At 42.1% G+C, this 27,907-nt stretch overlaps 5 protein-coding genes, 1 long non-coding RNA gene and 1 other non-coding gene across 16 annotated transcripts in view; 3 read left to right on the top strand and 4 right to left on the bottom strand.

Moving 5' to 3' along the window:
* The first annotated feature begins 416 nt into the window (after positions 1-416).
* nudt22 (nudix (nucleoside diphosphate linked moiety X)-type motif 22) lies at positions 417-5,312 on the top strand. 2 transcript variants are annotated; one of them, XM_085789638.1, is made up of 8 exons: positions 417-556; positions 679-729; positions 1,761-1,924; positions 2,783-3,353; positions 3,461-3,559; positions 4,461-4,558; positions 4,838-4,931; positions 5,046-5,312. In XM_085789638.1, exons 3-8 carry the CDS (start codon positions 1,833-1,835, stop codon positions 5,166-5,168), a joined length of 1,077 nt encoding a protein of 358 aa, XP_085645764.1. In that variant the 5' UTR covers positions 417-556; positions 679-729; positions 1,761-1,832; the 3' UTR covers positions 5,169-5,312. The 2 variants fall into 2 exon arrangements, with proteins under 2 accessions (XP_085645764.1, XP_085645765.1); XM_085789639.1 differs by lacking the exon at positions 679-729 and having other exon boundaries at positions 485-556.
* LOC146979630 (heterogeneous nuclear ribonucleoprotein U-like protein 2) lies at positions 5,292-11,880 on the bottom strand. 2 transcript variants are annotated; one of them, XM_085789631.1, is made up of 12 exons: positions 11,208-11,880; positions 10,936-11,012; positions 10,546-10,788; positions 10,303-10,415; positions 9,959-10,225; positions 9,411-9,533; positions 9,199-9,300; positions 8,528-8,696; positions 7,321-7,539; positions 7,186-7,238; positions 6,153-6,229; positions 5,292-5,511 (listed from the first exon to the last, which is right to left on the bottom strand). In XM_085789631.1, the coding sequence occupies exons 1-12, from the start codon at positions 11,783-11,785 to the stop codon at positions 5,445-5,447; spliced, it is 2,088 nt and encodes a 695-aa protein (XP_085645757.1). In that variant the 5' UTR covers positions 11,786-11,880; the 3' UTR covers positions 5,292-5,444. The 2 variants fall into 2 exon arrangements, with proteins under 2 accessions (XP_085645757.1, XP_085645758.1); XM_085789632.1 differs by lacking the exon at positions 5,292-5,511 and having other exon boundaries at positions 5,881-6,229.
* Positions 11,881-12,671: 791 nt separating this feature from the next.
* LOC146979626 (transmembrane protein 179) lies at positions 12,672-23,146 on the bottom strand. 2 transcript variants are annotated; one of them, XM_085789601.1, is made up of 5 exons: positions 23,039-23,146; positions 16,234-16,587; positions 15,017-15,154; positions 14,837-14,915; positions 12,672-14,653 (listed from the first exon to the last, which is right to left on the bottom strand). In XM_085789601.1, the coding sequence occupies exons 2-5, from the start codon at positions 16,563-16,565 to the stop codon at positions 14,456-14,458; spliced, it is 747 nt and encodes a 248-aa protein (XP_085645727.1). In that variant the 5' UTR covers positions 16,566-16,587; positions 23,039-23,146; the 3' UTR covers positions 12,672-14,455. The 2 variants fall into 2 exon arrangements, with proteins under 2 accessions (XP_085645727.1, XP_085645726.1); XM_085789600.1 differs by lacking the exon at positions 23,039-23,146 and having other exon boundaries at positions 16,234-16,673.
* Positions 18,601-18,673, bottom strand: trnaf-gaa (transfer RNA phenylalanine (anticodon GAA)). The gene has a single exon. It is a non-coding gene; the product is annotated as a tRNA-Phe (tRNA).
* Positions 18,884-21,888, top strand: hs6st2 (heparan sulfate 6-O-sulfotransferase 2). The gene is made up of 2 exons (XM_085789585.1): positions 18,884-19,842; positions 20,396-21,888. Exons 1-2 carry the CDS (start codon positions 19,256-19,258, stop codon positions 21,222-21,224), a joined length of 1,416 nt encoding a protein of 471 aa, XP_085645711.1. The 5' UTR covers positions 18,884-19,255; the 3' UTR covers positions 21,225-21,888.
* On the bottom strand, positions 22,145-22,383 carry LOC146979627 (uncharacterized). The gene is made up of 2 exons (XR_015036904.1): positions 22,261-22,383; positions 22,145-22,224 (listed from the first exon to the last, which is right to left on the bottom strand). It is a non-coding gene; the product is annotated as an uncharacterized LOC146979627 (long non-coding RNA).
* A 67-nt stretch (positions 23,147-23,213) lies between the features above and the next one.
* Positions 23,214-27,907, top strand: part of mbnl3 (muscleblind-like splicing regulator 3) — a 30,892-nt gene continuing 26,198 nt past the window's right edge. For all 7 annotated transcript variants that reach the window (XM_085789592.1, XM_085789591.1, XM_085789594.1 and 4 more), the window contains exon 1: positions 23,214-23,558. The gene's annotated coding sequence lies outside the window, so the exon portion shown is untranslated. The remainder of the gene's footprint in view (positions 23,559-27,907) is intronic.

Genomic DNA, 27,907 nt, shown 5'->3' with positions numbered 1-27,907 from the left:
AATCAGGACCTCACACCTTACCCATAGTTACCACCGGCCACAGAATATGGATGGAGCAAGATCAATAGCTATTGTGTTCTTTATTAAAATGTTTGTTTGTAATGGCATCTGTCAATATAATCACAACTAAAAAGAGGACTTTGTGTTCATTTTAGTTCATGAAAATAGTATAGTGATTTTAACCATTGTAGTCATATTTAATGGTGCAAATAAGGTTCAAAATATCAAATTTGAGAGAAAAGTAAAAAAAAAAAAAATTGTCAGAAAAAATGGAGACATATTTTTTCTCAAAGTTTAATCACCCAAGAAGACAACCACTCTCCAAAAATTAGCATTCCAAAATTACGGAAATACATTGGCCCCCCTACTATAGAGGGAGTAACCATGGATGTTTATATTATATATATTATTATATAGGAGTAACTTATTTGACTGCGGTACCTGGCTGTAGTTTCTACTCTCTCTCAGTAGGTGGAGATAATTACCACACTGTGCACTGTGTCTGAAAAGAGGAAGAAACCGCTGCGCTGTTGTGCGGACGCTGCCACCCGGGAAGGTAAGTTTACATTTATTTTTCAGACTTTATGTCTAAATGTGTCACATTATAATCGTCGTCTGAGCTATTATTACCGATGCACAACGACAAAGACTAAAGGCGCAGTTCATGTTTTTACACAGTGACAGTCAGCGCTCAGCTCAGGATGAATTAACTGAAGTTCAGATGAGCAGGTAACAACAGTTCAACACTTTTCAACATTTTGACTAGTTATGTTTAACAAACAAACAGAAGCAGCTGTGTCACCGTCACCTGAACACGGACTGTTTCTGCTTTCACTTTCTCATCCCACCTCTCTCAAATAGTTGTTTGATTGCATTCTTTTTAAAACTAAAATGAACATCTGCTGTAATACATGTAGCCTACTGCATCATGTCTGACGACACTAAACCGCAAGTGATTGACAAATAGGCTAAGTGTGTCTGGCACATGTTTTTCTTCTCTTACTAACACAACTGTGCAGCCAGACAGTCAGAGCTAATGTGAAGTGAACAGCAGGAAAGTGCGTTAGAAAATATCCTGTATTCAATTCATATTTAGTTATAAAAAATAATAGCAGCTCAAAAGCAAGAAAATAAATAAATGCATTAGGTCTAAATCAATAATCCATGTATTCATGTAGTTTCCTGAATCATCCTCCCTGGTCTAATCTGGTCCCATTGCCCATTCCCCTACTGTGTATTTCACTTTCTGTTTGTGCTTCAGTTTGTTATATCAAGTATATTGGCAAAAACTTGTGTACAGTAAAGCACCAGATATATGGACATTAAAAACTGACATAATTTCATATAATTAAAAAGTGACCAGGGTTTGGAATCATGTAAATGAACTCAACTTTTACTTTCTCTTGTGCTCTTTCTTTTCTTGTTGAGGCTTGTGTGGCTTGTTGATGTATTGTTTGACGAATTTCAGCTTATATTTGTTTTGTATGTGAGGTTTGTTTGTGCCGCAGAATATAAATGTTCAGCTTTTTTACTGGTTATTCTGGTTTGTTGGGAATGAATCAGCAGAATAGTTCTGTTTGTGTTTGAGGAGGAGGAGGAGAAGAGGGAGAGGTCAGAACAAGTGTAGACGTCCTCCTGTGTACAACATACTGATGGATTGAGATCCTTATCTGGAGTCTTATACTTTCTGATAATAGATTCTATGTTCACTGATAAAATAGCTGACTTTTTTTTTGTTGTTGTTGCACGTAACATATAAGTGGACTTCAGGGAGTTACATCACTCACACTGCAATGCTGTGACTGAGGAGCTAAACGACTAAAGGCCTGACGATGGACCTGGACCCTGAGGTGTCGATGCTGCTGGACTGTGCAGCCTGGAGGGGGCTGCTGGAGACTCAAGTACAAGTGGAGCTTTCTGAAAGGTAGGAGCGCAACCAACTCGTTCAAACAAAGCCCTTATTCATCATAAGTGACGCTTGATGTATAAGACAGTAAAAAATCAGAGCCCTAACACTTGCTATAATATCCCTTTTTAAAAATGTTTTGTCCAGTGAAAAAGGCCGGCTCTCATTTGTAGGCAAAATACTTTGAAGAGGTGCTGGAACTAAACTTAGAAACTTAGAAAACAACAAAATAGCAACCGCACACTCTTGATATATGCAAACACATGCAAGCTTTCGGTCGTTGTGACCTTCTTCAAATGTTTTGTCCAAAACCTAAACATATTCAGTTTATTATCTGTTGTACAGCAAAGAAAACTATCAAATGTTCAAAATTGAGAGGGAGATTTTAGAAATAGATGCAGACAAATTTTTCTCTTGATGTGCAGGGGCGGGTCTTCCATGGTGGCACAGGGGGCACCCGCCCCCCCTGCAATCTGATTGGCCACCCTGTGGTAATTGCTGTTCACTGTGAGAATGTGTTGCTAATTCTGCTAAGACTTCTTATTTACAAGATAAGAGTTCATTTTTGATCGATTATAATTTTGATATTGACAAGTGGAAAATGAAAATGTCATAGGCATCTTCCTTATAAGGTGAACGATTCAATGTGGCCAATAAAAGCAAGATGAGGACATCCTGTAAACAGTGTGTAACTGTACAATATAAATATTCAAGAGAGCGATCAATGGCAGCCTTCGTTTTTGTTACTTTTGGGCAACCCCCCCAGACTCACTGTTGTAACCTCCTGTGCCCCCCACAGGAAAATACTCTGGACCCGCCCCTGTTGATGTGACCTAATTGCAGGGGCCTGATGAGTTTTGTATTTTCTCCCCTCAGATTCAACAGGCAGACGGACGCGGCTCTAGAGCGCCACATAGAGGAGGTGTGGACGGAGCGGCTGTCCAAAGAGCCGTGGCTTTTCAACGGGGCCAAATTCAGACTGCACTCTTTCCGCCTGGCTTCCTCCGATCAGTGTCCCTCATCATCCGGTGCTGCTGCTTCTAAAAGACAAAAACTGCCCAAAGAGCCTCAGCGTTGTGCTCAGAACGGTTTGGACTGTAGAAACACGTCTGTGGATCAGACAGAAGATGTGGAGGGCGTCATCATCCAACAGGCAGCAGCTTCACCTCAACAACACCCCTCCTCGCCCTCGCCTCTCCTCACTCTGAGACTGGGCCTCACCTGCTACAGGGATTACCTGGGAACCAACTGGTCGTGCAGAGTGGCGGCGCTCCGTCAGCGTGGAGAGGCGGAGTTCGAGGATCCCCTGGCGCTGCTGGCCCAGCCGCTGGGCGTGGGCGGCATCCTGTGCACGGACGACGGACAGGTGGTGTTGATCCGGAGGAGCCGGAGGGTGGCGGAGGCGGGGGGGCTCCTGGACATCCCCGGGGGTCACCCTGAGCCCAAGGTGGGGCGAAATAAAAAGAAGAGAGAGTGAATGTTTACAGTCAGATGTGATTATACTGGTACTGGTGGTGATGTGTTAACTGACAGGCATCGCTGGTGTGTGTTCAGGCCGTGTGTGAGGACGTCAGCATGGCCGGGATGCAGCAGAGGAGGGAGGCCGTGGTGTCGGAGCTGTTCAGGTCCGTGTGCGCTGAGATCAGAGATGAGGTGAGTTCCTCTGGAGTGAACGGTGAGCGTGAGATTAGGGTGATGTGTGTGACTGCTGCAAGGTGCTTGGAAATAAAAGCATAAACCTGTAGCTGTCTGTAGATGTCAAATCAACACCATGGGATAACGCACTGACTGTCCTATACATGCACCTGCACTTTCTCCAACTAACTGCAACCAACCCTATTTTTTTTTATTTTTTTTATATAATCTTATCTATTCCTATTTTTTATTTTTATTTTACTTAACAAAACTGCTGCTGTTTCTTCTTTAGAATTATTGTCTTGCTTTAAATGTGTCTCCTTTTTATTTTGCAAACAACATAATGAGGAGAACGGCTTCTTGAGGTTTTTCATTAAAGTGATAATAAATTGAATTGAAAACCAAGTGAGAGTCTGCTGGGAGAGACGGAGTAAATCTGAGATGGCCAAAGCCTTTTTAGGTTGGTAACATCTGGGTCTGACTCACCTGGAAGATGAAACAGTGAGGCAGACTTGTAAAACTTACAGTCACACTGGATTCACTCCTTTTTATATGATCCAGACTTAATTTCTTTGAAGTGGCGCCAAGAGCAGATTTTGCCAAAAGGACTCGTAGAATAAAATTAAGAATCTAAATTGACGGTTTTATAGTGTTAAAGTTAGAATAAAAACTCTGAACATGAAAGAAAAGATTAAATGTTTCAATAAGAGATAAATAAGGGCAGAGTAACTACACTGCTCTTTAAATATATACGTATGTGTGTAACATTAACTTTGTAAATAAAAAGGAAACTGGTGCAGAAAATCAAAGGTTTTCCAAAGTTGGACATTTCCAGATTCATACTGGTTTTATTGATCTTACTGTATGTGTTAATGCTTTACTTCACTGATTGTTGAACACTGCATCTGTCCTCCTCCAGGTGAACCTCCCGCTGCGCTGCCTCGGAGAGCCGGTCCTGATGGGCGTCGCACTGAATCACACCAGCGCTGGGAGAGCAAGTGCTGAGTTTTATGTCAGGTACTCTCTCCTCTCTCCACTTTAAACCAGATTTCCTCCCAGCAGAGCAGTGAAAGGTACGATCTGTATCGTACTGTGGTGCACAAAAACAATAAATTCAGAAGGTAGATCAACCACACCTATTAGAAAACAGTAAACAACATACTTTCAGAGAACACATTGTCAAAAATGCACTTGTACCTGCTCTCAAATTACAACTCAAGGGAGTGTCAGAAATCTTAACTTATTATCTTTATTGCTGCTTAGTAATGATAAAGTCTGTTGTGTCTGTGACGTCAGTTGCTCGTTGACATCCGATGAGGTGAGAGAGTTGTACTGGAAAGGAGGAGCGGAGGCCCACGAGTCCACGGACATCGTCTTCCTCAGCAGAGCGGTCAGTCAACTACAGACACGCGTGTATAAATGTCTCCAGACTGAGATCAGAAAGAACAGTTTCAGTTTCACCCCAGACTGGTAGTGGACTTCTTTTCATTCTCTTCTTTTGCAGGAGATGCTGCAGCTGGACCGGAGCAGCGCTCTGTGGCCGGAGCTCTGCCCCTCGGCTAAAGGAGCAGTGCTGCTTTATCAGACGGTGAAACCTGACGCTCGGCCGATCACATTAAAGAACTGATCAAAGAGACTTTCTCATCAGAGTTGAGGGATTTATTAAACACTTCACACATTCTGATCAATGCTAGTGTTAAAACTGTACAAAATACTGTATATTTTTCATCATTTTTCCATCACTGTACAATAAAAACTGATTGTGGTTTAATGTTTTGAGTTAAAATCCTAAAAAAGTGACCAGGTTTTTAGTGTTAAAAGTATTAAATACTGCAGCATGATTGTCATTGACTGGTCAATGCACCACACATTCTGTCTTGATGATTTAACCTGTTCTGTCTTTTTAAATAAAATGATGATCAGCAGACGTGTAGTCCTTGTAAACACAGGTGATGCAGCAGCATCCATCTCTTCACCAGGGGCCGTTTCAGAAAGCAGGCTTAGTGAAAACTGAGTCTGTTAACCATGAAATGAGGCACACTGTGGGTTTTCCGTTTCAGAAAGGGAGGCAACTCAGACCAGGGAGAGAGGAGTAACTCCAGCCCATTTCAAAAGACAGGTGACTGAAGCTCGGAGTCAGTTACTATGGCAACTTTTCTTCACCTAACCCTGAGTTTCTCCTCTTTATCTGAAGCCTGCAAACTTTATTTTTATATTTCATCTTTAGTTGCTGCCAAGTTAGTTTGTGCCTGTCGAGTTGTACCTGCTCAAACTAATATAGAATAAATGTTGATTTAGTGAAACACTCAAGGTTTCTTTTTTCTTCTTTTTTGTGGGCCAATTCTCATATTCAGTGTCAGCATCATAAACATGCCTAACTCCACCGGGCGAGGCTTTTTTCCGCTTGTTGCCATGGTGAATCATGTTGTCTTTGTTCCATTGATGAGGTCTTTTCATCTCCTCGTAACTCAGGGTCAAATTAACCCAGGGTTGATTGAACTAACCGTTATCACCTGTTCTGAAACCAGAAGCTCTGAGTTGGACAGCTCAGGGTTGGTCAACCCAGAGTTTAGATTTTAACTCAGAGTTTGTTGACCCTGCTTTCTGAAACGGACCCCAGTAGCTCCCGTAGCCGCTGGAAACAAAGTCTCTGTTGTAGCTGTAGCTCTGGTCCTGATGAGCCACACTCTGAAATGTAAATAGCACAAAGATAAATTTGTTGTTTACTATGTGAAATCAGCTGGAGCTGGTCACTGCTGCGGTTGTGAATGAGAAGCTGAGCTTTACATCGTTAAAAAAGCAGCAAATTACACATTGAAACTAGACGGATGTAACTAAGTACATAGTCTACTACTGTAGTAGTAATCGTAGTGTGGTTTGTACACAAACTGTCTCTCTGTCAATCATATCAACGGCCTAGTTCTTGTAAACAACATTTTATAATCTATGATCCATTCAAAATGTGAACATCAATGTTAATCATGGGTAGGTAAAACTGGGTAGGTATCCCTGTAACAAATAAAATAATAATAATATAATAATAAGTAGTCTTTGCACGGCAGATCTGATTCTACATAAATATCTAATCTATCATTCATTTTTAATGCAATTATTCACATCAAATAAGTTTTCTGTTCCCAATAGTCCAACACTTTACAAGGCTAATATTTGGAATAACAAAATTTAACCAAACATATTTAACAACTACTAACTTACTCATTTTATCATTGATCAAACTCTTGGTCTTTTGCTCATTACAAACATGGCTGATAATTTTAACCATGTAAAATATTCTTTCTCACAGCAGTAGGATCGTCTCTTTACAATCTACTGCAGTAATAATATTCAACGCTCAGTTGCATCACTTGAAATAGCCGTGGGAGTTAGTGTCTTACATTTATCTTTTTTTCCTACTGACTAATTTACAGTGTCTAAGGAGTAAACACAAACAGTATATGGACGTCACTTCACTTACAAAATGACCTAATTTCCTCCAAACTTGTGAACTAATTAAACAACAGTTTCTATAAATGGATTCACTTTTCTGATAAATATTAACTTTTGTTTCTTAAGTAAAGGAATTACAGTAACTCATTTGGCTGGTTTGATACATCGTGTTAGATTTCGCAGCTGTATTTACTCACATATCTTGGGTGCTGGTTCCATGACTGCACGTTACATCTTGAGGCTTTCCACCCTACGGAGACATAGACACACATAAACTATCATCTCAGAATATCACGTTTTCCTAAAAACAGTCCATCATTCTTCCAGGTGACCTTGAGTCCACTGCGTCCTATGGGATGGAGGGCCGTAGGGGAAGGGTCGTCTCTTGTGAAGTCTGGGTTTCTTCTTCTCCTGCTTGGGGACGGGGGGGAGGAGTCTGCGAGCAGCGTCTTTGTACTCCTGCAGCAGCGTCTGAGCCTGATCCTGAGGCAGCTCCACATACTGCAGCTCCTCCAGCAGCTCGCTCTGCTGCTCCGGCAGACTGCAGCTCACTGGAGTCAGAACGGACAGATTACACACAAGACTATGGGTGTGTAACTCTCATTTGTGTTGACTTCATACACTACAAGTCTTTCTCAAGAGACTAAGACATGACAGAAGGATCAAGTGAAAGGAAACCAAGGTTTCTTCAGGTTTCACCAGGTAAAAGCAAAGATTTTAATCTGTGGATTTTAATACCAAACGAAATCTAATTTAATGGCCTTTTCACAATGATATTGTTAAAGGAATAGTTCAACATTTTGGCAATTTAGCCCATTGCCATAATCCCTATGGTTTTAGGAGTAGGTTCATTACCTTTAATTGTCGGTGCAAGCTATTTTTAGAACGGCGGAGCAGAGCCGCGAGCTGCTCAGAGCTATGCTACGGAGGCTAATGGGATTTTTTGGTTTCTCTCATCAAACTCATCAAATACACAATCTAACAACTCCAAAATGCTCTGGTGGACAAGTTGTGACCTGCACATTCACCAAGCTATGAGATAATAGCGAAACGTTACGAGACAGAGTTGTTTTAGAGGCAAATTCATCTAAAACCGCTGATGCACGTTCCCGTTGGTGGCAGTTTTTGGCAAGCAGTCTCTGCATTTGCCTCGAAAACAACTCCGTCAAAAGACATTTTGATACTTTCATGGGATTTTTAAGGAAACTGAATTCAAAGCTTTTAAAGGCTTTTTGAGACTCAGGCCAATACACACGTGTTGAATAACTAAATTACAAAAAATAACCCAGTAAAGGGAAGAGACAGTTCTGGGTATGTCATCATTAAACATGATTTTCTCTTTGGGCGTCATTTACAGTAACCTAGAGACAACAGAGAAACATGGGACCAGTTTCCATTCCCATCACAAAAAAACTTTCAGATCAACTGCCAACAGTGAATTATCTCACCTCACTATACCGGTCCAAACTGGCAATAAGCCAACCTTATTAATTAATAATTTAGATGCTATACACCCAGTAAATCTTGCACAAGTCAGACCTTGAAGTTTAAGCAGCGCTGTCTCTGGGATCTGCTCCTCGTCTCTCGTCTGGTGCTGCAACAGTCGTCTTTTCCACTCGTCTGCAGGTGGAAAAACCACCACCACTCTCCGCCTGAAGCCTGAGAACAGCTGCAACTTGTGGCGGCGCGCAGAGAGGAGGATGTTGCACTGAAAACAGAGAGTTTACAAAGAGAAGAGGGTAAAACAACTGAGGAGTACAATGTAATAAACCGGATTGAAGTGAACTACTGCTGTTATGTCCAAGCAGTAGATCCTACATGCTTGTGAGGACATTCACAGTAGGGATGCCAATAACAGTTTTTTCCACCAATAACCGATAGCATTTTATAAGCACACCTGAAGTTAAGAAAGGCTAAGATGTAGTGAGTAAGGATCGATTTATCAGACACGAGTCTGATGAAGAGCTATGAGCTCGAAACGTTACTATTAATGTGCTAATAAAATCTGCACATAAGGGAGCTGATGTGTGCCGTCTCCTCTTTTTGCTTTTCCTATGCAAGTCTGTCAGGGACATTTTGTCTCACATTCAGGTGCTTTGAGGTAAGAATTTTGGGAAATTACTCTTGTGGATAAACACAGGTCAGTTTCACAAGTCAACAAAGAGCGTTCTTAGAGTTAAACTAACACGAGTATAGAAGTGAAGCGTTACCTGGTCCAGGATGTAGTTACCAGGCATCTGAGCAGCCGTCTTGATTAATTCAGTTAGACAACGGGAGGCCTGCTGCAGCCTGCTGTCCCTCTGTCCACCACTCTACACACACACACAGGTTAAACTTATTTGTAGCATTTTGTGAAAACTCAGAACATGATCTGTGAATGTGGATATAAAACATGAGTAAAGACGGAGGAGGTTTGACTGACAATCATACATGCGAGCAGCTCCTCTGTGCCCAGAAGCTGGTACTGTTTCTCTGGATGCTGCTTCATGTGAGTTTTGGCCCAGCGACTCTTCCCAGAACCAGGAAGACCCACGATCAACAACACCTGGGGGGAGGAAGAGGAAAAGAGATGTTTACAGGCGTTCACTCCCAGCTAAGTGAATAATCTTGGCTCTCTCTTTTACTCTTTTTTATTATCTCTTATATTCTAAATTTGTTTTAAATTGAGTTCTTATTATTCCTTGTTTTGTTTTTACTTGTTATAGTGTTTATAATTAACTATATTGTATTTTTACAACTGTACAGCACTTTGGTTGACTGAGGTTGTATTAAATGTGCTATATAAATAAACTGTGACTTGACTTGACTTGACTTATTTTGTTTATGTTGTTTTGTTGTCGTTTCATCTTCAAAATGTTGAACTGTGTGAATGGGTTTATATATAAGTTTTTTGTAAGTATTGTATTTTAATCTAATCATTAGGATAAATATACTTTGCATTGAAACCCAGATACGGACTCCATCTCTCACCTCACAATGTGCTCGTGAGGAAGGTGCCACTGTTGAGCGAACCCTCTGCTCAGCAGGTAGAGCTGCCAGTGGTGTGAAACCTGGAGGGCCGGGGTACCAGGGGGGAGCGACGGGGTCCAGGAGGAGTCTGACTGAACAGCTCTTACAGAGGACATGAGGGAACAGAGGACGGCCCTGCAGCACAGAGGCGCTCAGGCAAAAGGCCACACCCATGAAGCGACCGTTCTTAGAGAAGGAGAGCTGAACAGCACCGTCTGTGGAGAAAGACTGTAGGTGTGCAGGTGTAAGCAGATAAGATAGAAAACTTACTCTGTATTACAGGGAGAGGAAAACCTGTAACTCACAGCGTAACAGCCAATGATGTCCCCCTCTGAGAAAGGCTCCCCAAACTCCACTTCTTTTCCAGCTGATACTTTTTTACTGTGCCCATCATAAGCAAAGGAGAGTTCATCCTGACCTAGTGTAAGACAGATTGAAAACCAGAGGGAAATAAAGGCATGGTACCATTAAAGGCATTTTGACAAGAATAAAAACATCAGATGCCTCAGTTCAACGATTATACCAAGCAGAAAGACAGCGCTCCTTACCCAGCAGCAGAGAGGTGTTGGCCACCGACCAGCCGACTCTCACACCAGACGGCTCCACAGCCTCTGGTTCCTCCGGCTGTGTGGTCAACAACTTTCTCTCCAGCCTCACCTCGAAGCTCACCCCGCCCCGCAGCACCCCGTGGGTGAGCCTGCAGCCCGACCACAGCGAGGGGAACTGAGCCCAGAACCGTGGCTGCCCGCAGGATCCATCAGGACCCACCTCGAAGTGGAGGTGACTGTCATCTGTAGAAACAACAAAGATAGACTCACAGCTCTTTTGACTTATATTTCAAGAAATAATACATCTTCTGGGGTTACTTTGATTATTGTACATTAAATGTCTGTGACTACATCAGGTTAGTTTTGGGTTTTCTTCCCCCAAAGACTCACATGCGTCCAGTCTGACTCTGTCTTCATCCTTCTCCTCTGCCTCCTCTCTGTCCACTGGAGGTTGTGGTGATTTGGCTCTGGTTGTGAAACAATAAAGGATGATGCTTTATAATACACATTCACAGGGGGAAAAAATGTAAAAAGGTATTTACAGCCCAAGTTTAGGACAGTTCGACTATTTTTTCTGTAACATTTCTGCACATAATACTTTAACTGAACACTATAAGCCCTGTGTTTTCATTTTAACAGTACACACTACTGCACTTCGTTACCTTTTGTACCGTATCTCCTCTTTGAACTCGTAGAAAGCTCTTCCCCTGCCCGTGTCCTCCGACAACAGAGCTCTGCCCTCCTCTCCGGGATGATCATCCGCCTCTCCCGCCTCATCAGCCCGGGGCTCCCTCACCGACTCCTGCACAAACACGGAGCCGCGTTGAGGCGCATCACCGCGGGCATCAGGCTCGGTCTGTGTCCCGGTGTCTGCGAACTCCCTGCTGGTGGTTCTGTTGTCTGGGCAACACTCACTGCTAGTGGTTCTGTTGTCTGGGCAACACTCCCTGCTAGTGGTTCTGTTGTCTGGGCAACAGGGCGCAGTGACACGCGCTTCACTCGGTGGGGACGGAGCGCGTGCCTCCTCCGCCTTCGGTGAGTAACTAGTCGGTGTGTTTACCTGTGTTTCACCGTGTGTTTCACCGTGTGTTTCACCGTGTGTCCCGCTCGGTGCCGTGTCTACAGCCGACCACAGCCTTCCCACCAGCTCAGCCTTCAGCCCTTTACTGTCCAACCCAAATTCTTTAAGTCTGGACCGCAGCTCCGCCACTTTTAACTTTTTGATTTCCGATAGCTTCATTGTTACCCCGCGGAAATGCAGTCAGTTGTTATGTCATTCAAGTTTTTGTCTCTTTAAATTAAATCAACCTCTCAAAAACTGTAGTAAAAAAAAAGCAAATGTTCAAGTCAGGCGAGTCAAATGTAAACAACGATTCAATATGGAGCCCTAGTTTGTGATTGGCTGCTTGGATTGAGAAAGTTTTACTTCGGCGGTAATTACTGGCTCTCACCTACTCTTAGTGCTCTTTACTGCCACCAACGACACGGACTGGTACCACCCCTATGGTACCACCGCTTATTTAATTTCCATGGAGCTGTAGAATTTGATCTACAAGGAGTTTGTTGTCTTCTGTGACCTGCGCGATACACTATAACACCATTTATGACAAACATTTCCTGTTTGTCATAATCAGTAATAATAGAGGTTTGATTTCAAAGTCACTGTACTGAATCCTGATGAAAGTAACTTGTGTGAAATAGATATCATGAGGAAAACTATTGTTTAATTCAATTTAACAAATGAAATCAATAAAGTATCCCAACTAGCTGTGTGTAAAGGTAATGGTAACTTTGTAGACCTACTTGCATCACATTAAAGTATGATGATGATTGATTAAACTATCAATACCAACCCCAAAATACTTCTTCACAAATAACAGCCTTCAATTCAACATTTTACCAAAGTAAAGCAATACTTGGGTACTTACTCAAAGTATTTGTAGTTGTTATTTACAATTTTTTTTTTTTTTTTTACAATTTTAAACCCAACAATTCATTGAGGAAATAGTATTCACATTAACCAATAATGGAAAGAATCTTTAGCTGCAGGCACATTTTAAAGGAGGAAATTATATTTGGTGTATTTGAATATAGTTCTGTACAAATGACTGAAGACAACATTCTTTTATAATGAGAATCTCTTTATTCAATTAAACAAGACAAATGCAAACACATGAAAATAAGTGAGCACAAACAATAAGATGTAAAAAAAAAAAAAAAAAAAGCAAGACCAGTCAGTTATTAAGCAAAAAACATTTCTTATGTTACAATTCAATTCTAGTGACAATGCTGGCTCATCTCTACTTCAGATTTCTTGCTCCACTGTTTGCGTGTCATTACAGCCACTTGGATCGACGAGCTACCTTCAAAACAACTTTGAAACATTTGTTTAAAAAGACAAGTGACCCTCTCATGCTCCACACAAATCTCTCTCAATAGGAAACTATCACAGATCCTTGATAGTTTACCTCCTAATTATCCTCTGCAGACTCTAAACAGAGAAGATTTGACTGCTTCATTAACGCCCTGAGAGCGGCTGCATCCACACAAAGAGCATCATTATTAAAAAATCGTCAAACGAAGAGAACAGCTCAGCATCAAGGTTTCTGTTACGCAACACAGCGTCCAGGTCATTGCTCACACAGTGAGCCTGTTTCACATACACGGTGGCTCAGTCAAACTCTCACCACATGCTTCACAATAAAAGCGCTTCAGTACTACATCTGAATATAACACTCAGAACAATTCAACAAATATGTATTGTCCCTGAAGAGGCCACAACTGTGCAAAATGTCAAGACCCCAGCAGAACTGTAAACAACCATGCATATTTAAATACACTGTAAAACAAAATGTAGGATAAACACGGTTGAGTGTGGTGTCACATCTGTAATGCATTAATTCACAAAGTCCGGATCAAATGACAAACATAAGCAATAGCTTCAAAATAACACTGTGGTTTGTTTGCATCATTTCTTCTGTAAAATCCCTTTTGAGAATAGTCCTAGTTTATGCCTCATATTACAAGAATTCTTTAAGACTCCTATAATAGAGTAAAAAATAATAATTATGTAGGAAACAATTAGGAAATTCAGGAGTCACAACTGAAGATTGACTTATTTCTTTTTTATCATGCAGGGGGCTTAATATTTTCCATTCATATAGATAAAGAATCTTTAAGAATTATAGAAACTGATTTTTGAGTTTTTATTAAAGATTGGTTAATATTCAACAGAATAATAGATGCTTATTCTGTGACACAAACGTAATAAATATAAGAGGTACAAACTGTTGCTTAGTTATGGTGTCACTATGAGGTGATTTGCTGCTTGAGTGAGGTTGTTATGTTATGTAACGTAAACGATGTTGGCCCTGCTCAAACATCATAGTATTATATAATATTTCCTGTTCTGATACTGGATTTTTCAGGCAGATACTGATATCAGTATTCCAGATTTTCTAAAAAATAAGCCAACGGGAGGTTTTTAATTTGCCAAAAACACACAAATTAAGAAAAAAGAATCTTATATGGGTTCCTTAATATATATGGTTATGTATTTTTACCTGTTTTAAAGTTGATACATCAATTTGCCAGTGCTCTCTGGAGGACAGAGTACCTCAAAATGTCTGTCTGTTTGGCAATTTATCGTTTCTCAATTACTGGCTGATTCTAACTCCAGTATGATTGATCAGTCAAGCTATTACGGTATTTAAGATGCAAGATTATATCAAAATATGACCATATCTTTAATATTATGTCTTAAACCATACGCTTATATTCAAACATTCATATTCTACATGCGGGAGTAAGAACTGTAGATTGGACATTATCAGTATTGATAAGGGAGGAGGGGGGGGGGCTTACTTGATATAGTGTGGCATGTGTTATTAATACCTCATCCATTCTCAGATTAGACTAAGATGGTGGGTGTTGCTGGAGGATGTGGGGGTGTAGGGGAGCTGCTCAGAGATGTGCTGTGTCCCAGCAGCAGCTCCTTCTCTCTGGGAAGACAAGGCCCACTGATGTTCTGGCTGTGGGAGTGGTAGAGCCGGAGGAAGGCCAGGATGGACTGAGCCAGCCACAGAGCCGTCACACACCACAGAGACGCCTGAGGACACAAGGTGTCACGGAGTCAGTCCCACAGTCAACTCACACAAAGAAAACTTCAAAATGAGCAGAGGAGCTGTGTGTGTGTGTGTGTCTGAAGAACTGCTGGTTTTTCACAAATTCAATTAGTCTGGCGTTGTTCTTACAGTGGTGGGTTGTTATGTGCAATCGTAAGCACTCCTACCTGTGCCAGATTGAGCTCTGTGTAGAAAGATGACGTGTCCACATCCAGGTAAAGTGGAACAGACTGCGACTCTGCACAGCTAAACAAAAACAAACACGAGGAAAATGATTAATTCCCTCTTACAGTATATGGGCCCAGTTTTTAAAGGGCATCAAAGAGGCTTAGTACCAGACTATTCACCTGTATGTCCGCGTGTTGTCATCAGTCACTGTGTCGCACCATGAGACCAAACCCAGAGACAAGATGACGCTGGCGCCTCCAGACAGGAAGAGCACACACACACTCAGCAGCACAGTCAGGAAGGACGAGAACAGGGTGCTGAGCAGAAACACACATCACAGACATTAGACATGCTGTGCAAACTTTTCAACTAAAGGACACTGATTGCCATTTTAATTATTGATTAATCTAATTTTAAGTTTCTCGATTTAATGGACTGGCTGATTGGTCAATAACATTGTAGAAAACTGTGGAGAAATGCTCATCCTAAAAAATCCAAAGCCCAAGGCACCTATGACGCATCATTTTGACAATAAAATGCAAATCAATCTTTATTATTATGTCTTCAGACTCCTTGTTTTATCTGATTATGGCTATTACTTGTCAAAATGTGTAAAAAGAATATTTAATCAAAGCAGTAACAGTAAATAAATACATTTTCTGTCTATTGGTATCAAAGACCATTCAATGAGTGCACCCAGAATGTTTACGAGTGTCTGGGGCAGTTCATTTTTCAAGAAAAAAATGCTACAAAGTTCTCAATGCTGATTTTCAGATGTGTGAGGATTTTACTTTTTTGGTATCATAGTTAACAGGGTGTCAGGTTGTTAATAAGGTACAACAAGGTATCTGAAGACATCATTTATTAACCTGAAAAATTGATTATTATGCAGTTAATCATTATTGTCATTAAAGCTGCAAGGCTATAAAGTTTACATATTCTTTATACTTCTACGGAGGCATTGTATTATATTTCTACATGCATTAAGACACTTTCAGGTGGGACATACTGTAGCTATGGACTTGCAGACTATATGTAAATAATAAATTATATCCAGTTTGTAGAATATTTTTATACCTCTATAACTATTGCTGCAGCAGCTAGTCTTTTACTACTATTATCTGAACATTTGCAGTACATGCCACTGCCACAAGTTATTATATCAGTTGCCATGGCTGCAGCCAACGTCATTAGTGTTGCCTCTATAATAAATGCGTAGTTGTGAAGGAATAATCAGATAGTAGCCTATAACATTTAATGCAGTAAAGTGTTATATAACATAACGTGCAAATACCCAAGTAAAGTATGTACCTCACTCTACACTGAATCAAAGTGCAGCACATGAGTGTATGCATGAAGTTGTTTGTTTTCCACGTTTGTGTTGTGTTGCACTCACTCGTCATGCCGTCCGTGCAGATAGAAGAGGCACCTCCAGCCCTGCGCAGCCCCGTACAGCACCGTGAAGATACCGACAAATGTGGCGAACTGGCAGGCGGCCGGCGGGCCCCACTGCTGCACCACCAGGCGGGACACGTCTCCGGGCTGCCCTGCCAGTCCAGCCAGCTCGGCCCGGTCCTCGGTCCTCCAGTAGCCGGTGGAGAAGAGGGCGCAGCGGCCTTTGAACGCGGAGCCATTGAGAGCCATGGGGACGACCACCAGCAAGCCCGCCACCACCGACAGGGCGTGGGCGGCACAGTGGGCCAGCAACAACCGCCGGTCCAGCTCCATGTCGGAACAAGTCAAGCGAAAACTACAAAGTGAAAGTATTTTAGGTATAAAAAATGTAAAAAATATATGTATATGCAGCTGTTTCAGCACATCCCCACTTTATGTCCCAGATAACGGTGCACGGTGCTGGTGGGTATTTAAAGAAGTGAGGGCGGGGACCGACTCGTCTGTTACACAACCGCAGATGAGCAGAGAGGTTTCACTCCGCACACATCTCCAGGACTTTAGTAAGAAAGAGCATAAATTGTTTCACTTGTATCAATCATATGTGCATGCTGATTAAAAATGGTTGCAATTGCACCATAACATATAAGATAAAATATTCAGGGTATTGAGTTTTGTATTTTCCGAGAAGAAAACCTGTAGAGGACAGCTACATTTTCACTTACCAGCCGACTCGACGGAGTGATACATCTGTTTGGACTACAAACTCCGAAATCAGTGACGTGATCGCGAGGCTCTGACGTTTGTTTTCACCAGCTGACCTCTTTCTTTTTTTCTCATCAGCTCAGGCAGAAGGGGATTTAATCAATCAACCTAGAGAGGATGATCACGATGACGAAGATTGATCAATGACACCAATCAGCCTGAGCAGTCAAAACTCAACAACATACTCAATGAACATTAAAAAGGTCACATCTCAAATTAAAGTTTATTAAATTATGCACTAAGTTTGGATGCAACAGACAGGAATGTGGGCTGGGGAGAAATTCTTCTGTGTTGGAGAGAAGCCCCCGCCCCCCTTGGATCTGTGTTATTTCAGCCTCTAAAAAGGCTTCCCACTTTTGTCTGGCCATCCCTGGTGTGCCCTCCACCAGAGTCAGAGGTTTGAGGACACAAAAACACCATAGACAGATGAAAATTGCAACAAATGAAACATTTCATAAAGTGAGGAGGCCTTTTCTATGTTCAGGACCTTGTTACCTCATAGTTAATCCGAATCCAAGGCTGTAGGCTACTTGAAGAAACAGATAGGCTATCAGATACTCAAAGCAACTGGACTTAGTTATTTGTCTGGGAAGTCCAGTTGCTTTCGATTTAACCTCCTTTGAGATACTATGACCTGGACAAATGAAAATATGCACAGGCAGAAATCCGATACTATGATATACGATTATTTCTTCAGAATATATTGAATTGTTGATCTGATCTACTTTATTACAATGAATTAAACAATGTAACCACTGATAATCTAGAGTTTATTACGGCCAGGAACCACTGTCTGATCTTACCAACAAAAATCACATTGAGTGGGACAGTTATGAAAATCCTGACCATATCTGTCATGAAAAAGTGGGCAAACTGATGAAGCAAGTAACCAAGTTAATGGTCACACTCTTGTTGACCTTAATTGGAAACTGCAAGCCTAGTTTTTTGAATTCCCCCAAAACTGACGTCTATTTAACAAAAGGGAGTCTCATAAGGTTATTACCACAGATTGCTATATAGGACAAGCTGCTATTTTTGCATAAGGTCAGTATTAGCTCTAGTAGTATTAGATGCATTGGATTGAGTTGAATTATTAATAAACTGATAATTGTTTGGATTTTTACCAAATCACATTACTGTATTTTAGGTTAATATGATTTGTATGTATTGGTCAAATCAGACATTACTAGGCTGTTGATAAAGATATTAAAGCAGAAGTAAGCAATCCGGTCGTTTTGGCTAACTTTTGTCAGCCGATGGAGTTAGCAGCCCCCGCCCTCGTTATGGATCTACTGTATTGGTTCTGTATTGGTTCACATTAAGCAATATCGAATTAAAATGCCTTATGAAAACAGTAAAATTCGGGTAAATATCACGGCTATCAATAAAAAGTTAATACAGTCGATCTCATCGGATTTTCTCTTGATCGATACAAAGTTTATCCGACAAATGCTGATGGAAACAGTCCTTTGCTGGATAAATGTGAGTTGCGATTATGTTTTATAAATAATACAAAATATCATGTTTTGTTATACATCTATTCCAAAAACAACACCGTGCTTATCCGCCCACATTGACAAGAAGTATCTGCTTTGAAGAAGGAAAATGCCGAAACCCGGGATCGAACCAGGGACCTTTAGATCTTCAGTCTAACGCTCTCCCAACTGAGCTATTTCGGCGATAAAACGGGCTCTGCCGTAGATCTGTGATTTACGTAAAAAATGTGAAGTTACATCGATTGATTATTTGTCGATGATCAATGGATAGGTAGACTACACAAATAGTGACAACTAACTTTCGGTAGCTTTGTGTCGTGTTTCTACAGTTCGGGGGTTGTCATGACGCCCCCCCACACGATGACGTAACTCCACGCCCACAGTCAGCGCAGCGAGCGCAGAGGCTGCTGGGAAGAAAAGGTCAAGAATCACCACAGGCTGTTGAAGACACGGACCGACTAGTAGCGCCACAGCGACACAGATTAGTTAAATACTCCAGGTAAAAGTCGTCTGTTATTTTTACATGGGAGTGTCACACTTTGTTAATAACAATACAAAAACGTTACAACCCGTTATCTCCGTTTATACGGTGTCCGCCGCCGCCGATGCAGCACTCCGCCGGATCGATAGCTAACGTTAGCTACTAGCAGTTGCATTGTTATTGTTTTGGGGGGGCGATCTCAGCACACACCTCCCCGGGGCTGCTCGGCCGGGGCAGGGGCCCGGACTCTGCCTGAGTGATGGTTTTCTGTCCGACCCGGGACAATGGATGAGAAATCCAGCAGCAGCGGCGGCGGCAGCCACCACCACCACCACCACCACCGGCTCCTCATCGTCCTGCTCATGGCGCTGCTCTTCGGAGTCATCATGGTCCAGTACGTGTGTCCGGGCAGGTCCGAGTGCCAGCTGGGGTCCTGGTTCAAGTTTGGCCGAGCAACTGGTTCCCGGACCAGTGGGAATGAAGTCACAGATGGGGCAAAGGATCCGTACATCGCAGAGGACGGGGCTTTGGTCCGCTTCGTCCCTCGCTTCAACTTCACCAAAGCTGATTTGAACCGTGTTGTCGACTTCAACATCAAGGGGGACGATGTGATAGTTTTCCTGCACATTCAGAAAACAGGTGGCACCACGTTTGGCCGACACCTGGTGCGAAACATCCAGTTGGAGAGGCCGTGCGAGTGCCACGCCGGCCAGAAGAAATGTACCTGTTTGCGGCCAGGTAAGAAGGAGACCTGGCTCTTCTCCCGGTTCTCCACCGGCTGGAGCTGCGGGCTGCATGCGGACTGGACCGAGCTGACCCGCTGCGTCCCCTCTCGGATGGACTCACAGGAGGCTCCCAAGAACCTGCCCAGGTCGGTGACTGCACATTTATCATGTTGAGTAAATTGTAAATCCAGTCAATACGTTTGACCTGGTTTTTAACACGAGCTTAGCGTATGTACAGTGTGTGTTTATTAATGCCAAAACAGTTTTTAAACTTACTATACATGTGCTCCCGCTTTTCAACAGGCAAATAAAACAATGCAGGATTTCTTTTTGATCAGAACCAGTTAGTTATGTTATTATATAACTGAATATGATTGAGTTTCACACACTGCCCATTGAATAAGTGAACAGTCAACATCTTCATATAATAGATAACAGATATATAATAATACATAGATAATAACAGAAAAAAGAGAGGTATCCAATCAGGGTATATTGAACCTCTAAGCAGAAAATCTTTGGTTGGACTACCAACCATGGCTAGCATTTACTGTGTATCAGCCCCTCCATACTCTGTTAATCTTCACTGCATCTATTGATAAAGGCATAAATTGACCAAAAAATAAATAGAAAAATGAATACCAATTGCCTCTAGATTTACCATCTTGCATAACTAATATCCTTTTTTTTTCTCTTCAGAAGGAACTATTATTATATAACCATCTTAAGAGACCCAGTGTCACGCTACCTGAGCGAGTGGCGTCATGTGCAGCGTGGTGCCACGTGGAAAGCCTCCTTACATGTGTGTGATGGTCGTTCACCAACACTGTCCGAGCTACCAAGCTGCTACTCCGGCGACGACTGGTCGGGCTGCTCCCTGCAGGAGTTCATGGACTGCCCCTACAACCTGGCCAACAACCGGCAGACCCGCATGCTGGCCGACCTCAGCCTGGTCGGCTGCTACAACGTCTCTGCTATGAGTGAAGAAGAGCGCTGGGCGGTGCTGCTGGAGAGTGCAAAACGTAACCTGCGAGGAATGGCCTTCTTCGGTCTGACCGAGTACCAGCGGAAGACCCAGTACCTGTTTGAGCGAACCTTCAACTTGGAGTTCATAGCACCCTTCACACAGCTCAACGGCACACGCGCCTCCAGTGTCGACGTACCCACAGAGACACAACACAGAATCCGCCAGCTGAACCAGTGGGACGTAGAGCTGTACGAGTACGCCCGCGACCTTTTCCTGCAGCGTTTCCAGGTGGCAAGGCAGCAGGAGCGCAGGCAGGCCAGGGAGAGGCGGCAGCAGGAGAGAAGGAGGCTACGTGGACGGCTCACAACAAAGCAAGGGAGGCCGTCGAAGCCCACAGAAACACCCCATCAGCGTGACAGCCACTCCGTAGACACTGAGGAGCAGCAGAGGGAGGAGGCTGCCGGAGACAGCATGGAGTCGGAAATGCTCCTCCCAGAGTGGTGGGATATGGACGAGAACGGTACTATGGAGGACTACATGGACAATGTGGAGCAGTGGTAGAGAGGGAAATAAACACTAGGGTCTTAAAACTATGTGTGCCAAGTTCTGCCTTGTCTGTTGTTAATGAACCCAAGTAATTTTTATTATTTGCCTTCCACTATGTTTTTTTTTTTCTCACCAAACTGTTTATTTATTGATACGGATTGTATTTCTTTGCCACAACTGACATTGATAAAGGAAACATTTTCTTGACAAGAAGAAAGGCTGCTCTAGTTACCTGCAATCCCATCCCTTTTAGTGTTCACACAAGCCTTTTAGACTCTTCTTCTGGCTTTTCAACACTTAAAATCTCCTGTGATGTAGCTTGAAATGAGCATAATCATTTTCTTTGTCAAAATGAACAATGTGATACTGTTTCTATTTAAAGATATGCTACTGTTTGTGATTAACAATCTATATGTTTGCCAGATTGTTGTCTTGTATGGAATTTGTACATTTTAAAATGTACCTGTGTTTTTTGTCTCTTAACTGACAGAGAAGGGGAATGGACATTTTCATATATACCTCAATGTGTTGCATTAATTGCTAATGTTGTAAAATAACTGAATGTGCCCTAAGTTTCAGTTTTTACTTAAATCCTTTTACATTTACTGAACTGCTCTCTATTCTTGCTACACAGAGATCATCTCTCTCTGCCTGTCCTTCTGTCTGATGATGTGCAGAACAGCAAGTTTTTTGTTTTTCACTTGCAAACCTCTTGATCACCAGCAGGGAGTGTCGAAGTACTACTGAAATCAAAAGTTCCTGAGTCAGATACTGAGGTGAGAGTTGACATCACAGCTTTGGATGGATAGGATTTGAACCATTGATCAGTCTCTCAGCTTTGACAGCTGTTACTAAATTTTCAAGATTTAGGCCTATCCAGTTATAAAGTGAAATTTTTTTTTAGGCAAATGCTGCACTGCTTACTTAATTTCTCATTTTGGACTCCATGCATTGGCTATGTTATCAGCTCTTAATTAATGGTTTTTCATTCATTGATAATATCACTTAACAATTGCTTTGCAGATGAGTTATAAGCCATTCATAACAACACTTGGGTTGCCAGGTTGTACAAACACCTCAAGTGTGCAGTTATGTAAGCCATTACAAAAATCCACCAAGCCTGTAGTCATAAATGTGAAATAATATTTATGAATAGGTTATAGAGCAGATGGCCAGGGTCTCCTGGTTGAGCTAATCATATAAAATCACATTTCTTACATTTTGACAACCCATAGTTGTTTTTCTTAATGTTTAAATTTTATTTTTAATGATTGATTCAGAAGGCATCTCTGATGATTTATTGACCAGGTATCGCACCCCTGATGAAATATCGACAAAACTAACATCTGAAGAACGTGATCGCTGTTTTATTGTGGAAAACCACAGGACGAGCGGAAACAGAAATCTGTAAAACCAACTTCCAAGGAGGATCAGGTGAATCCACTGAAGTGCGCCCCTCCCTCCCTCCCTCTTCACCGCCACCGACAGGTTGTGATTATATTATATTAGTATATGTAAGACGTTTTAACAGGCAATATATTGATTTTATGTGGCGGTGTCTTGAGCTTTTAACTTGTTAAAACACCGAGGAAACACGAAGTCACTGTTGTCTTCGTTTACGGCTGTTGGAATTCTCACGTAGGCGTCCGTTAAATTTTAAATTTGACCGTTGACCGTTTTAGCTATCACAAAAAACGGCTGGGTTATTTTATGATTTATATTTTATTTTTTATATCCTTAAAAACCATGGCAAATTGTTTCTTTGTTTAATTTTTTTTCTTTTGTTATTTATCTTACTAGCCTAACACACCACACACAACGGTACTTACCTGCGACGTTTTCACACGGCAGCCCACTTTTTGGTCGTGACTCTGGTGTCCACCAATGCTAATAATGTTATCGTCTGGACGTAAACACACACGCCCTCTCCGTCAAGTCAACTCCTCCCTCACCATTTTGCCCTGCCTCTGATTTTTTTCTTTCTTTTTCTTTTTTTTTTTTTTTAAATCTGTCATTCTGTTGTGTTTGTTGCAGCCGAGCACATTTAGTTGCAGCTAACATTTCAGGCTCTAGCCCACCAGACCCCTCGCTTCTTCTTTCTTTTCTTTCTTTCACTACGCGGCGGCGGTGACACGTTTTCTCACTTGCTTTGGTTTTATTCTGTCTTAATACCGAGCGATAACGCGCTATTTTTTTTTGTTTTTTTCCCCCTCCTTATTCCACTTTCATTTCTAGGTAATGCCGACCACACGGACGCGTCTCTGTGGAAAATAACCAACATTTCAACCGACGTTAGTTTAATTTAGGGGGGAAACATTTGGAGACTCAATCCGACAGGACTACAAACAGGTAAGAGGCTGAGCACGTCTGGCGCAGTTGACTTTGCAGCAATATCTACCCATGCTACCTGACGCATTTGAATAACGTAAGGTTAGCGGTGAATTATAGCATTTAATCCATGTTGCAGTCAGTTTAAATGCCGCCTGTTGAGTGGAAGCGCAAAGCTGCCTTTGTTTTTCTTAATACGGGCGTAATTGTGGTGGCAAACCTGTAATAACATTTACATTCATCATGCACTGGGCTGGTCTGCTGCTGCTGCTGGGAGCTGGCGGCTGTGCTCTGGATGGATGGATATAATGCTGTGTGAGCAGCTGTCATCTTTTCTGGTATCTGCACATAAGGTTTTGATTTTGGATTTATTTATTTATTTATTCTTATTTTGGGTGTGTTTGCAGTGCCAGACAGTGTTTCAAATGCAAGTTGGCGTTTGCTAACATGCCAGAGTGCAAAGCAAAAAAGAAATGTAAAATTACTTTTTAGGTGAGATTAGTGAATTAAAAAAAAAAACCATTAAGTGAGGAGGGACGTGCAGCTTTGCCCCGTTATCTAGATCTACGTGTGCAGCATTCATGCACGTGTGCAATCAGTGCAGGCGGTTGCGTTTTGTCCTTGGTTTACCTTTAAGGGGTCAGACACTCAAGCCACCATGCCATGTTGTCACTACTTGGGTGCATTTACAGTGGGTGTATTGCCAACATCTTGTCTTAGTTAACAATACAGCCAGTCAAGACAAGGTCACACTCCCTTCAGGCTCAGTACCTGTGTAGCAAGTTGTTCCTTACTTTATATAAACACAGATAAACTGACTGATTGACACTGTAGTTGTGAGGACATTTGGTGCCATACGGCCTACCTCTAACCATTACTCTAACCCTTACCTTAGTATTTTTAAGTTTGAACTGTAAAACTTGTGCTTTTAAGTTTTTAAGTGGCCAAAATTTCTTAACAATTTTTGGTTTGAATTCAAATTTGTCCACACAACCATAGAAAGATGTTTATATAAACACCGTCACACTCACAAGCATACAGTCATATTTCTTGCACAACCAGTTTTCATTTCTCCTCTTAACACAGACGCACATTAACTGCCCGGGCCTCTCCATCTTTTATGGAACAAATAAAACCATCCACTAACAATATAACCGCAATAACAAATCAGAAATATTGTGCTGACGTTGCATTATTGGCTTGGCTGTAATATCTGCCTAGTATTTTTTTTCTCCACATAGTTAACTTTCATGATTTCTTTATAGGGATGTAAATCCCAAAACTGAAATCAGTGATGCAGTAAAGTAAATTAAAAATTACACTTAACTCAGTTTTCTTTTTCTTTTTTTTGAGTAAAGTTTTTAAGCTGTGCTGTATCATTTCAAGTTTTCATGACTTGTGTAGGTTAGATTGTCCTGTATGATGGAAAAGGCTTTGTTGTGCGCTTGCTTGAATGGGAGCTGTGGTGCTTTAATGAGCTGAAAGGATTATTGATACTTAACCTAATTACTTTGCTCCCTCCCTCCAGAGCTGCTGGCTTTCACTCTCACTGTGATTTATGGTTCGTTCACCTTGTGCTTTTTAATCAATCACCTGGTCATTGATGTTATCCTGTTTCACACTTGACCTTGTCACAGCACTCAAAAGAGTCGTCTGTTTGGTGAACTGTAGCACGAATCGTTCAGATGGCGGTCAGGGTTGGGTTAACAACTTCAGTATTCGTTATAAAACAACCAACACTTTCTAAAAGTGGAATTTACCAGGCTTTTGGGAATGGGGGAAACTCCAGATTAAGAAAAAAAAAATCCCACTGGAAACACCCCGGATTCTCATTTGAAACCAAAAGAGCACACAGGTCTGAGCTTAAAGGGATAGTTTGGGTTATTTTGACGTGGGATTGTGTGAGGTAGTCAGACATACACGGTGTGTTACCTGCAGTAGATTTGGATCAGCGTGCTGCCAGGTAGGAGAGGCAGCAGGGTACATTAGCAGAGAGAGGTGCTACTGTTCACGGAGCCAGCAGAAAATGGTGTTTTAGACACTTTTAAAAGAGGCCCAGGACTCACAATTACATGAACACTTCATTTTGTTCCTTTCATTTTAACCCTTTTAAAAAACACAGTAATTTTATTTCAGTTATGGTACCAAGTTTTTCTGGCACTTCAATTTTTTTTATTGCAAATACACTTCCTGTATAACCCTATAACACTACTGCATTTGTCCTTTGGTGTTATTTCAGAGGAATTCAAAACAAATACAACAGCACAGGGCAAGCTAAAACCACTAGACCTCTGTTAAAATACTCTTCTGCCTAGAAGCAGTGTGTAGAAGAAGGATGCAAAGGAGAAACCAAAGAGTAAGAATAAAAGATACATTTTCTCCCCAAGTGTTGTTTGGTAACCTTGCCTTCCCCTGAATGCATGTCATGTCAGACACTTTATAGTTTTATTGGTATGAAGCTGTCTATTAGCATGAGCAGATAAGGTGCAGGGCAGCCTGTCTAGGTGGCACTCAGCCTGCCCACCAGCCGTAATGCAGACGTCAGAGCTCTGGTGAAGGTTACACGGTCGGTAGCCCTTTGGTGCACTGTGTTTGATGAGGGACGCAGTGCGCCGGAGTCAACAGCAGCCAGCCAGCCCCATCTGTCCTCCTATATACTTTCCCACATCCTGTTCCACCCACGTGTTGACCCCCACCTACCGACTCCTGACTGCTGGAGCCCCCTCTTCTCCCTGCAGACACCTGGAAGACAGGCAGCAGCATCAGGCCTATTATAACCGGGGCAGTCTATATTCATTCACCTTTCTGCATCCCTGTGTACAACTGGTTATTGTAAAGGTCATACAAGTTCAAGTGGGCCACACTTATGTACAAAATGTACGTCTTAAACACAGCTTTGTAATTAAGTGGCAATACAATTTGGTGCCATGTGTGGATCAGAGCTGAAAGGATTTGTTGATTGATTTACCATTTGAAAAATTACAGTTTTTGTGAGGATCTGCACCATTGACTTTAACCATTTATCATTTGATTTTGGATTGAATAAATTTTGATTATGTAATGTTAGTCAGACGAAACTTGGAGTCATGACAAGGCGCTCTGACTGGCATTTTCTCAATTTTGACATTTCATAGATATGTAATCAGTAATTAATTCCTTAAAAAAAGAAGAAGATCAGATTAATCATTACAGGAAAAAAAATGTGACAGTTGCAGCCCAGAAAATGAATCTGCCTCCAGTATGAAGCATCAAAACCAGTATTAAACTGAGTACTTCTCCCTTTATGTTTCTTTCACACTTACTGTCTCTTCACCTTCCCAGCCCCAGGCTGTTTGTTAGGTGTGGCAACAATTTTAGCTCACTGGTATCCAATCACTAACTACACACACTTAGCAAGACAGCATCCAATGTTGTGTTTAAATTATTTCGAATCATCTTGCTGGTAAAGGCTAATATCAACAGGCTTCTGTGAAATGTTGGCTATGTCCATAGGAAGTCCAATTTTATCAGCTTCTGCAAGAAAATCTAGGGGAAACACTTAGTATGTTTTATTGTTGCTGTGGTAGGCAATGTGTGTTTGAGAAATTATAGCTATGGCAGTGGCTCAGGTGATAGAGCGGGTCGTCCAATGATCAGAGGGTTGCATGCATAGACTGTAAAAAGAATGGACGTAGCATCCGTGACGTCAGCCATTGGTTTTGGGGAGTCGTTTTTGTGACTCAAATATGGCGGCCTGAACAGCGCCATGTTGGATTGGCCGGCCGAGAACCCGCCCACTGGCCTCGAAGCAGCTGTCCACGGAGCTGCTCGGACCTGTCGCTCAACGTTTCCGCGCCCTAATTGGCCAGAATTTTAACCTAATAACAGTAAAATGGTAGAGTTAAAAAAAAAAATTCACCCCCCTCAGAGTGTGTGCAGGGGTAGAAACTATCGATTGAGACCAAAAAACGTTCTGACACCAGGCTTTTAACATGTTTATTGAGGATGTAAAGTCGGCAATTTTAACATGGGGGTCTATGGGGAATGCTGCTTTCTGACACCAGCCCCCAGAGGAAGCCGAGGGGATTGCAGTTTTTTGAACGCGGAAGTGAGCTTCACTTCTCAGACCGACAACTGCCCCCTTGGTTGCACGGCAGCTTCCGCCATCAGTGTGTGTGTGTGTGTGAATGGGTGAATGCGATGTATGATATAAAAGCGCTTTGGGTATCATTGCAGGTATAGTAATATACAGACCATTTACGTTTGTCGGGTTTTAAAGGTCCAGTGTGTAAAATGGGAAGGGAACCGCGACATCTAGCTTTCAGAATCTAGATTGCAGCGATCGCTCGCGCACCCCTACCGTTGCGAAAGTGACTGAGACGACCTGGATC

This window comes from Trachurus japonicus, chromosome 10 (genome assembly GCF_045865225.1).
Source record: "Trachurus japonicus isolate A0001 chromosome 10, Traja_1.0".
NCBI lineage: Eukaryota > Metazoa > Chordata > Actinopteri > Carangiformes > Carangidae > Trachurus > Trachurus japonicus.
Note: the sequence above shows the minus strand (reverse complement) of the source record. Positions and strands in the feature narration are given on the sequence as shown.